The sequence below is a fragment of the Yamadazyma tenuis genome, chromosome 5 (assembly GCF_029203305.1).
Source record: "Yamadazyma tenuis chromosome 5, complete sequence".
Taxonomy (NCBI): Eukaryota; Fungi; Ascomycota; class Pichiomycetes; order Serinales; family Debaryomycetaceae; genus Yamadazyma; species Yamadazyma tenuis.
The window spans coordinates 1,017,413-1,028,647 of record NC_089465.1 but is presented as its reverse complement, the minus strand read 5'-3'; the positions used below and the strand labels follow the sequence as shown (position 1 = coordinate 1,028,647).

The 11,235-nt window shown below is 42.4% G+C and overlaps 5 protein-coding genes and 1 non-coding gene across 6 annotated transcripts; 2 read left to right on the top strand and 4 right to left on the bottom strand. All coding sequences in view use genetic code 12, as the record gives it.

The window, feature by feature from the left end:
- Positions 1 to 47: 47 nt before the first annotated feature.
- Positions 48 to 5,767, top strand: PSN45_004174 (uncharacterized protein; the record flags this gene model as incomplete). The annotated part of the gene is made up of 4 exons (XM_006686005.2): positions 48 to 196; positions 412 to 490; positions 1,092 to 4,695; positions 5,079 to 5,767. 4 exons carry the CDS (start codon positions 48 to 50, stop codon positions 5,765 to 5,767), a joined length of 4,521 nt encoding a protein of 1,506 aa, XP_006686068.2.
- A 113-nt stretch (positions 5,768 to 5,880) lies between these two features.
- Positions 5,881 to 7,539, bottom strand: AGP2_2 (general amino acid permease agp2; the record flags this gene model as incomplete). Its single annotated transcript, XM_006686488.2, has 1 exon — positions 5,881 to 7,539. The coding sequence occupies one exon, from the start codon at positions 7,537 to 7,539 to the stop codon at positions 5,881 to 5,883; it is 1,659 nt and encodes a 552-aa protein (XP_006686551.1).
- A 429-nt stretch (positions 7,540 to 7,968) lies between these two features.
- On the bottom strand, positions 7,969 to 8,042 carry PSN45_004172. Its single transcript has one exon. It is a non-coding gene; the product is annotated as a tRNA-Val (tRNA).
- Positions 8,043 to 8,245: 203 nt separating this feature from the next.
- IDH1 (isocitrate dehydrogenase (NAD(+)) idh1) lies at positions 8,246 to 9,334 on the bottom strand (the record flags this gene model as incomplete). Its single annotated transcript, XM_006686007.1, has 1 exon — positions 8,246 to 9,334. The coding sequence occupies one exon, from the start codon at positions 9,332 to 9,334 to the stop codon at positions 8,246 to 8,248; it is 1,089 nt and encodes a 362-aa protein (XP_006686070.1).
- Positions 9,335 to 9,526: 192 nt separating this feature from the next.
- PSN45_004170 (uncharacterized protein) lies at positions 9,527 to 9,949 on the top strand (the record flags this gene model as incomplete). The annotated part of the gene is made up of 1 exon (XM_006686009.1): positions 9,527 to 9,949. One exon carries the CDS (start codon positions 9,527 to 9,529, stop codon positions 9,947 to 9,949), a length of 423 nt encoding a protein of 140 aa, XP_006686072.1.
- Positions 9,950 to 10,055: 106 nt separating this feature from the next.
- On the bottom strand, positions 10,056 to 10,889 carry PSN45_004169 (uncharacterized protein; the record flags this gene model as incomplete). Its single annotated transcript, XM_006686008.2, has 1 exon — positions 10,056 to 10,889. One exon carries the CDS (start codon positions 10,887 to 10,889, stop codon positions 10,056 to 10,058), a length of 834 nt encoding a protein of 277 aa, XP_006686071.1.
- Between the last annotated feature and the right edge of the window lie 346 nt (positions 10,890 to 11,235).

Sequence of the window (11,235 nt, the reverse complement as noted above, 5' to 3'; positions counted from 1 at the left end):
GATGGAAAAATTCCTACAGCTTACCAGATAATAGTTCATAGCAAAAAATGATTGAACCATCATTGAGAGCTTTAGCTTCGAAGTACAACTGTGAAAAGTCCATCTGCCGTAAGTGTTACGCCAGATTACCCCCAAGAGCCACCAACTGCAGAAAGAGAAAGTGTGGTCACACCAACCAATTGAGACCAAAGAAGAAGTTGAAGTAAATCATTGAATTTCTTTATTGTCTCATGGTCTTTTTGTTAAGTTATCCTCACCGTTTATTAGTGTAGGATAGCTATACAAGAAGACGTTTGACGGTTCCCAAACTAGAAGCACATCGTCATCCATGAAGAAAGTGTAATTATAATAGGACTGATCAATACGTATTTTATTAATAATACAACCATCAAAATGTCACCTGTAAAACAGGGAAGATGGAGGTCATGGAGAAAAGAGAACGATACAGGTAGCAACCCCAGCATCGGAAACCTGGTTCATGTCGGTTAGCGTATGAAGTATGATTCTTTCAATATCATATTTTGAAATGATTCCCAAAGTTTGTGCTATCCGGTGAGTTCCAGCTCCATAGCTATCAGTTCCGTGTCTGTTTTCCTATCCCTCATCTCCTTTAATTTGTGCTTACCAATTTGCCTCTCACCTCACGTATGTTTTACTTAATTGAGTGAAAAATACCCGTAAACACCCACCGAAACACCCCTAAAACGACCTATAAGTATCTTTAGGGTCGTATAATCTATCACCCTGTTTCCTAGTCATCTGCTCTATACCTTTACCCTTAATAATACCTTGTTCAACCTGATTGCGGTGGGACCCACAAAGCGTGCGCGCACCACCGCTCACCATCTACCGAAACCTACCTGATCAAAATCCACTCACTAATCAATACATTTTTAAACACCGTTGCCAACCATCATATATCCGGCGTCAGTTTTGAATCACGACATCTTTTGAGTGCCTGGGGTTATATTGTTCCTGATATGAGTAATAGTAATCCTCATTATCTCCCCGACCCCCACCTGGATACCAATCGAGCGATCAATCATCTGGCTTCACAACAATCTCCAAAAAACAATCTTCCGGTATCTCAGCAACAGAAGCGTCAGCACAGCTTATCCAATTACATGCCCAACAACTCCAACAAGCGGATGCCCAACCCGACTCCACTGGCTACTCCTTCCCAACAACCTTCCTCCCAAGACCATCTGTTTTCTTCCACGGCAGCAGTGACGTCTCAACACCAACTGCAACAACCACAATCACTGCTGCGCCCACAAAACCGAAACAGTTTCCGCCGCAGCGTCTTGCAACAGCAGTATCCGTTGGGAGGAGCGGTCGCCGGCATTAACCTGACTAAGACCCCCACTCCTCTGTCGTATGAGGTTCCGTCATCTCCCAACGTAAACCAGTCCTTATCCGTCCAGAATATATCGGACCTGCCGGACTCTAATCCACCACAGGATCATCAACAGGGGACGTCCCAACCTCAGGGTCCCGTCAAGGACTCGTCGCAGTTGCTGGATCCTGAAGGAAATACCTCAACATTCCTGGCGGCCCCTACCGCCAGCAACCATCTGGCCACCACTGCCACCAAAGCCTCGCAGCCCCGAGAGATGACCGAGGAGGAGCAGCAATTGGCTACCAAGTTAAAGGATACCTATAAGAACATTGTCAACTATGAAGAGATTGTGCAGAAGAACTGTCTTGAGATCTCGCTTAAGATCTCCCAGTTCACCAACAACTCACATTCGATGACATATGGTAATTCTCCCATAGTGGGGATAGCCCAGGGACTTGCCCAGCTGAGCCCAGCCCTCATAAACAACGTCAAGTCATCGGAGTTACTGAATGAACTCTGGAACGTTTACCATAACAACATCTCATTGTTAGATAACTACACCGACTTTCTCGTGACGGCATTGAAACCTACTTCAAACGACCAGCGAGACCATTTCAAGACCGGCAAGAACATTGTCGACTTGTATAAGATCCCAAGACGAATGTGGGTGTATGGAGTGGTTGCCTTTTTGGAGGTGTTGAAAAATATCATTAACATTTTTCAAGAGCATGAGATTTGCCTGAGCTTCATCGGGCACTGCTTTACGATCATCTCCAATTTGACGGATCCAGTGTTGGATATGGAAGGCTGGTGGTCGGAAAAGTTGGGTGACTTATCTAGAATGGCCATTGCTTTGTACAGCTCCAGATTCATTGATTGGAAAGTAAGTGCTGAACATTGGTACTTTATTGCCATGAGAACCTTATACGGTCATGGAAAGATCTATTACCACATGTGTACTGTTCAGCAGGATAACTTGGATGCTTTAGTCAATATTGGTAAATCGGTCATTTGCAGAGATCCATTTGTACCCACTCAGCAGTATTTAAGATTGGTGGTGGAGAATATTTGCACCCAAAGAAACATCTTGTCGATACTTGAATTGCCAATTATAGATTTCATCAAGATTCATAAGGTATTATTGAGTATCAACACCAACCAACTCAACAGTAACAAATCTGGAAGCAACTCCAACAATGGTGAAAACAACATTGAAAATCTTCATGAGACCCAATTACAATATGGTATTGACTTGGTATCAAGATATGGGATCACTTTTGGTTCAGACTCAAATGGCTACAACTTCTTCACAAGACAGTTATACACTCCCAATGGCGTTACCAACACCAGTGACCCAAGAACTCCATATTATTTGCAACAACAGCTTTCACCTCTGTCACAAAATGGCATTAACTCTCTTGAGAAGTTAAACTTTTGGTTGAACAAAGGGCCACTATTTGCCATCGCCAATATAAATCATATTGTCGGACTTGGTGACCTGAAAAATCCGTTTGCAAAGATTTTCTTATTACCTGAAGCATTAAAAGAAAGAAAAGACAAAAAAGACAGAAAGAGAAAATCAAAATCTTCAATCGCCGAAGACTTTGCAAACGCTAATTCTAGCTCCGTAAATTCACTGACGATTTCTGCATCTGAAATCTCTGAAGCAGAATGGGTCTACTACTTGAAGGATATAAACAAGTCGGTTTTAGAGTTATCGGTTAGAATATTGAAGCATTATTTAGTGGGGCCAATTGAAGCTTCATATGGCCATGTCATTATCTGGTTGTACTTTTTAATTGCTGTTGGTGAAGCTACTGAAAAGCATCCGGAAAGTAAGCCACTATTCTTTTGGTTATTCAAGTATATTTTCCCTTGGGATTTATTGATCAATTACTTGAATACTCTTTTGATTATGGTGAAATCTAACGACATGTTGCTCAAGCGATGCAGGGATCATATTTTGAACACCCCTAATTATATCCAATATTTCAATGACCATGAGAACTTGGCTGAAGTGTGGAAATGTTGGGGAACACTATGGTTTGACTTCATTTCGGCAAAAACAGATTATTGCGAGTTCGACAATGCCGGTATTTCGGATTACAACATATTTGACTTGCCAGTTTCTGGAATATCTGCCAGTCTTAGAGCAGGTAATAATCTAGAGAATTTGAAATCTAAAGAGTCTCCAAACTTCGATGATAACAATATTGCTGAAAACAACGACCGTATCATCAGAATCATTTTACTTTCCAGATACCTTGCTGACCACTATGAATTTGGATTGGTAAGATCTCACGATGGTTTCAAGTATTGGGGTGATATTGTTCCTTTGTTCTCTGAATTTGTTCCACAGGAGGTCGAGTTTGTTACTTCGAATTTCCTTTATGGCGATAATCGGTTCATCAGTCACAGTTTCTTTGATAAATTCAGTGATGAAAACGCTTATACATTCAACGAACGTATAAGTATCGATTCATTAGATGATGAATGGTTTGAAAGAAACGACAGTTTGTCAATGTTTGACAGCCAAGGTCCAGGTGAGAGTAGAAACGCTGAACTTGGAGATGCCATGGAAGATTTTGGAGAGGACCTTGAACAGGAGAGAAGAAACAAGGAGCTCGAAGATCAGGTGAACAAGCTTTACAATCAACAGCACGAAGTATTAAAATCCAACTTGAACGATGACGAATTCTACAACACTAACTTTATGATTAACCCTGAAAATTTATCCATAATCAGCGAAAACAACCTTGGTACCAATAATGTGGCCAGTAGTTTAGTCGAAGGCAATTTGGGCGATCGTATGGATACCAGCTTGACGTACATAACATTGGATACCAACATCTGGTTGAAACATTGTGGTAGAATCTTCAAATGTATCAGAAATGGAGTGTTCAAGATTTTGATTCCATTAATCGTATTCCAAGAGTTGAGATCCCTCCGAAAGTCTAGCGAAGTCACAATTGCAGATGCGGCTACCCGATCTGTAATCATCATCAGAGAGTTACACTCTGCTCAAGAGCTTTTGCCTTTGAGATTCGATGGAACCATAGCATCGGATATCAACGAAACCACTGAATTCGAAAACAATTCCAACTGGAGAGCCAATATTGACGAGACCATCATGAAGGCAGTCAATGAGCAAAACGAAATCAGTAGAAAAGTCTTGAGAGGATTAAATTCCACTATAGCTGGAAAGTTACTTGACACAAAACTTTCCAAAAGCTTTTGCTACTGTATTTTGATCACCGATGACAGAAATATGAGATTGAGAGCCAAGACCATCGGAGTAACTAGTTTTCAAAGCAAGTGGCTTTTCTCCCAATTGGAAGGTAACTTCTACAGCAAGTGTATTGATTAGCATAAAATAGCATATATTTCCGTACTACATCCGTAGCCGTAGCCAATAAGGTTTCCTTTTGCATCTTTGCTCTTTTAGGATGGTTCAATGCGTCTAGAACCCATATGTTGAGAATTTTGCCTTAAACGCGTATGTACGCATGGCGCTGCATGCTCATGCAGGCCCCAACAATTTGGCGTATTGTCTTCCCCAGGAGCAGAAAAGATTATTAAGGTACTTACTATACACGCTCATCCCAAGGACTTGGCCCATTAGTTGGTTACAAAAATATTGAACGTGCAAATCTGAAAAGTATATAAATCTTAGATTCTACCTTTTTTTTTTCTCTCCAACAACAAAGCTCAGTCTCTCCTTTCATCACCAGCTTTCTAGTTCAGGCCTCTTTGCCCAGATTCCACACTCCTTATTTACAGTCGCTCATTATGAATTTTATCGCTTTATTTGCCTTGGCTAGCCTGATTTTGGCAGCCCCAGCTCATGTATTCGTGGTTACCAAAGTCAATACCGTTACTGTTATCGACGGGCCCGATGGTTTAACTACGTTGTTTCCTGATGTCACTACGATTTTACCAGTTTCAGCTGATGTGGTTGCAACCACCCCAACGGAAGCCACCACGGATACCACTGAGATCCAAACACCTGCTACTACTGAGATCCAAACGCCTGCTACCACTTCTGAGGCTGCTACCACTACTGAGGCTGCTACCACCGCCGCTACCACCGCCGCTACGACGTCGGCTGCCTCGACCGGCGACTTCTCAGGTCAAGGTACCTACTACGACACCGGTTTGGGTGCTTGTGGTATCACCAACGTCGACACCGACTATATTGTAGCCATTTCTCATGAGTTGTTCGATGAGACCAATACTGGAAACCCCAACAACAACCCTATTTGTGGAAAGAAGATTAAGGCTTCATACCAGGGTAAGTCTGTTGAGGTAACAGTAACAGATAGATGCGAAGGCTGCCAATACCGGGACTTGGATTTCTCACCTCTGGCATTCTCCCTGATTGCAGACCAGGGTTTGGGGAGAATTGACATTACTTGGGAATGGATTTAAAAATACATATTAGGTTTAAAAGCTTGTAGATCCGTGTACTGTACACGGGAAAGCAGTGTATATTTTAGTGATTGGCTGCGAACACCAAATGAGAAACTATCGTTTCAATGCAATCAAAATACCCAGCTGAAAAGGCGTCTAACAAGTGTAACATCTTTGCCACTTTCACTTTCCACCTGGGCATAGTATTCATACTCATGCTCTTCAATTTCATCAATCCCAGTAACCAAATCTGCTTCTTCAGGTTTCACCATCTTTGTCCTCTTAAACACCTTCCAAAAAACATAGACAATTATCGAAACGAAAATCATCACGTAGTTAAATAAAAAGTTATCCACCGAAAACGGTTTGAAACAAGTGTATCCCTTGACAAAGATCATGATCCAAATGAAAAACCCAGATATCAAAATCGTATATGGCTGAAGCCACGATCTGTACGCGAACGCTCTCCTGTCCAACCCTTGGGCTTTAACTGCTTGGTAGAATTTATAGTAGATAATGACCATGAATCCGTAATTCAATAGTTGTGCTCCCGTACACAAGTTGACCATATAGTTCAATGCGATAGCTGAGCTGGACCCCAATTGCAACAAGGACAACAAGGAAAACAACATACTTACAGCAATACAGTAGATAGGCACCCCCTTTTTGGTACATTTGGTGAAGACTCGAGGAACAAATCCTCTTTCTGCCAACCCATACAAGGCTCTAGAGGAGCAGAAAGTGTACGAGTTTCCGGCAGAAAATGCCGATGTTAACACCACCGCATTGACGATATCTGGTAACACCTTGATTCCTAAGTTGGTCATGCCCACCACATATGGAGATGAAGCTGACGTGCTCTCGGTAGTGGTTTTCAAGTAATCAGGATCGTTATAAGCAACCAAAATTGTTACCGATAGTGCTCCACCTATATAGACTAAAGCCAAACGGTATAAAACTGTCTTGAAAGCAGTGGGCATATTCTTTCTTGGATTGACCGCTTCCCCAGCCACCATCGACATATACTCTGGCCCCACCACAATGAATAAGGCTCCAATCAAGCCCAGTAAAAACCCTTCGAAGCGTCCCAAAGAACCAGTACTTCTGTATTCAGCTATTGGCCCTCCTACTGCATGCCAGTTGCGAAATCCAAACGCATCGTGCTGGGGATTTCCCCCACACATCGACACCAACGTAAACAACAAAAGGCCAATACACAAAACTAATTTACCCAATGATAGCCAAAATTCGACTTCTCCATATAACTTAACCGCAAAAACATTGATGGCAGCATAAAGTACAATTTGGACACAAAGAGTTATAGCTGCACTGTAGTCATCTCGCCAGTAGTGAACAAAATTATTAACAGCCACAATCTCAAACGGGATGTATAACGCTTGCATTATGAAAAAGTTGAAACCCACACAGCACTCAAATGCTTCATCTACACACCTTCCGGCCAACGTCACAAATGGTGATGCTACGGGAAGAAAAGACACCATTTCTCCAACCGAAACCGTGAGCATCAAGATAATTACGGTCCAGAACGCAAAACTCAAAAGTAACCCCAAGGGGCCCGAAGTGGTCAAGTCAATTCCAATCTGCAAGAATAACCCAGTACCAATAGACCCTCCAATGGCAATCAACTGGACATGCCTTAACTGTAACTTTCTTTTGATATGGTCTCCAACTGGAGGGAAAGAGTTGGACGAAGAGTGTAAAGACTCGGACCGGGTATCCTTGTCAAACAAGGTGTTGGCTTCTAAGGGTGGTTTCTTTGACTTGAACATATTGTGGGGACAAAAAAACACAAACCTGATTGGTTTTATACATGCGAGTCTGGACTGCTCATTGCTTCAATTTAGAGTTCTTGCATTCGGAGCCCGCAAGAAGTATTTTTCTTGACAACGTCATCCTAATACGCGAGCCGAGAACATCCATATCAAAACCTCTAGAGTGAGGGCAATTGCAACACGTCCAGGCAATTTGATAATCAAAGTGAGTTCTAAACCTGAATATATATTAGCAGAGCGAAGGCTGCAAAACTTGCAAAAATTGGACCTTTGCGAGAAAAAATTTACCATGTCCTATTCTAGTGGCATTTCATTTATAAGAAAGGTGGGTAACAATACCAACCTTATATTCATGCTTCTTGCCAAGTATTTGATCCATTCACGATTTTCAAGTAGTTATACTTAACCTTCTAAAAAAAAAAAAAATGATTCCGCCCAGGATCGAACTGGGGACCTTATGCGTGTTAAGCAGACGTCATAACCGGCTAGACCACGGAACCACTTATGAAATACCAAAAGGCGGGATCGGTCTTCAACACAACAAAATAGTGCGCCTACTCATACGGCCCACCCTAATGCATCATCAAATCTGCTAGGATGTTCCTATAGACAGACATAAAAAGCACGATTAGAACCCAGATGTTACCCAAACTCTTTTCTCTCTCTTATATTCAACCTAATCTATAAGATATAATAACTTAAACTAGTTCAACTTGGCCAAAATAGCATCAGTGAACTCAGTGGTGGAAGCACTACCACCAATGTCTCTGGTGGTGGTCTTACCTTCAGCAATGACGTCGTAGGTAGCCTTAGAAATCTTGTCGGCGTGATCGTTCAATCCCAAGTGTCTCAACATCATGGAAGCCGACAATATCATGGCAGTAGGGTTAGCAGTGTTTTGGCCCTTGATATCCAAACCAACGTGTCTACAACCTGGTTCAAAAACAGCGTATTCTCTACCAAAGTTAGCACCTGGAACCAAACCGGGACCACCAATTAAAGCAGCACCAATGTTGGACAAAATAGAACCGTACAAGTTTGGAGTTACCAACACATCAAATTGTTGAGGATGGGCAACAGCTTGCATAGATGCATTGTCGACAATCAAGTCATTCACTTCAATTCCACTGTAATCTTGGGCAATGTCTTTGATGGTTTGTCTAAATAAACCATCACCTAATTTCATGATGTTAGCCTTGTGAATGGCAGTAACCAACTTTCTATTGTTCTTCTTGGCAAAATCAAAGGCGAACTTTCCAATTCTTTCGGACTTGAATCTGGTCATGATCTTCAACGATTCAACCACTCCTGGGTAAGATTGATGTTCCAATCCAGAATATTCACCTTCGGTGTTTTCTCTAACCAACGCGAAATCAATACCATCCAACTTACCCTTGACACCAGGGATGTTCTTGATCAATACGAGCGAAGCGTAGATGTCCAATTCCTTTCTCAAAGCGACATTTAAAGATTTGGCGGACGTGCCGGTTGGGGTGTACAAGATCCCTTTCAACCCAATTTTGTTTCTCTTCAATGATTCAACTGCTTGAGAAACTCCATCGAGAACCCCATCGGCATTCTTGTCAATACCACTAACCTCAATGGTTTCCCATTCGATTGGCACGCTTTGATCCTTGAAAATGGTTTTAACGGAGTCGGTGATTTCTTTACCAACTCCATCACCAGGGATCAAGGTGATGGTATACTTTCCTCCGTATTTCTTGGGCAATACGGCTTCAGGAGAAGCAAAGGTGGCTAATGATCTGAGCGAGGTTTTGGAAGTCTTGAACATTTTGGGATTGTTTGGGGAAGTTGTTCTGAAAATTTTTTAATCCGCTATAACTTCGGAGTTGTAGTAGGAGATTGCATTCTCACCCATGGGAAAAAATTTAATTGGACGACGGTGCGCACCGGAGCCGTAATCCGCACGACCCGTTTTTGGCATATTTGGCAGGTTTTGCGAACCGATACTCAGTTGCAAGCGATGTTACCCGTATATAAAAACATCATCAAGGAACTTCGTGTGATAGCGGCAAGAAGCCACAAGGTTCACGAGAAGTCCAATCTCGCCAAGAACAAAGCTATGCTTGAATATAAGAAGATTCAACTCATCAAGCAGAACCGGTCCATCGCAGAGGTGGATGCTCAGTTGAAGAACTTGCAAGTTGATTTGAAACCATCGGCAAAGTTTGAAGAAGCGTTTAAGCAGCTTTTCGCTGAGTTCAGTGCAGAAAATCCAAACCCAACTCGGATTCAACAGCAGCATTTTAAGAATGTCAGTGATTTCCTCTACGGACAAAGGACGTACCAGGAGTTGATTGAGCGGTACAACCTGGGACTCGGGATGGACCAGTCAGAAACAGTGGAGAAGTCAGCCAACCGGGTCGGGTTCACTGTACCTCAGTAGAGAAGTCGGTCATCACACTCGGTGCTACACATATTCACGAAACCACGCAGGCACTAGTTCAATTGTTCAATAGTATATTTTTACATACAGTCATTTAATACAAAACCTAAACCCTCCCACTTTCCCATCTTGCCCGCTTACCACACACCCCGTCATCATCTCTCGCCCTCTTACCATCTTTGTTGTTGAACAACACACTCGAACCCAGCTTGATATCACTATTTTCTCGGTAGAACTTCTTCAAGTTCTCAAGAATTAGCAAGTCGTTGTAGTAGTTGGAGTTGAAGTTGAGGGCCACACGGCCACTCAAGTAGTGCAAACACGCATTGAGGTTGTAATTATAGTTATCCATCAAGTATCCAATGAGAAGTGCTTTGGAGCAGTTTTCGTTAAACTCCCCCACCACAAGCACTTCAATCGAGCTGTTGATAATCTTGAAAAGCTTGATGATTCGTATCAATTTGAAGAGATTGTTCTTCAAATTACCCGTCAAAATCGGGTGCTGCAAATTCAAATTCAAGTTGTTGGGTAACCCGTGGATATGGTTGGAGATGTTGTCGTTATAAGTGACAAAGAAGCTCATGAAGTTCTGAAGCACCTTATTGTAGGTGCTAGTGAACTCGTCGAGCAACTGCTTTTCGTGCTCAGAGTACTTGTTAATATCAAAACCCAAGTCCAACGAGAGAACAATAACATCCGACGACAATGACACGCCGTGTGACTGGTGGTCCAAACGGTTCAAGAACTTATAGGTAGGCAAGCAGTTGACGATGATTTTGAAGTTGTGGTTAGCAAACAGTCGATCTGAAAGACTGTTCAAGTTTCCATAGTAAATGGACGGACACACTTGTACCAAGGCCGGCTGCAAGTGGTCATTGGGAGAGCAGTGGTGGTGGTCCAAGGAGGTGTAGTCCTGGCGCATGGGGTAGTTTCCGATCATGTTGGAGGATATAATACACGAAATAATAGTACAGGTGGAGGTAGGTAGTTTACAAGGCTAATGGGTTGAATCAAATATTTGGGGCCAACGAAGCAATTGTTGAAATGCCACGGTTTAGAACGTAACGCTTTGCTTTAAAGCAAGTACTTAGAAGGAATAAAAGTGGGTGGATTTTAAGATTGCAAAATGAACCACTGTGGAAAATAGCTGTGAAAAGAAAAACGATTAGGAATTTTGAGATTTTTTGGTTCCAGAAAACCACGTCTGATAAAAGGGTTTCTGCTCGTAGGAGCACGGAACGGAATTTGTTCGCAGGTGGAGAATAAAACCAACGGACTTGTCACAA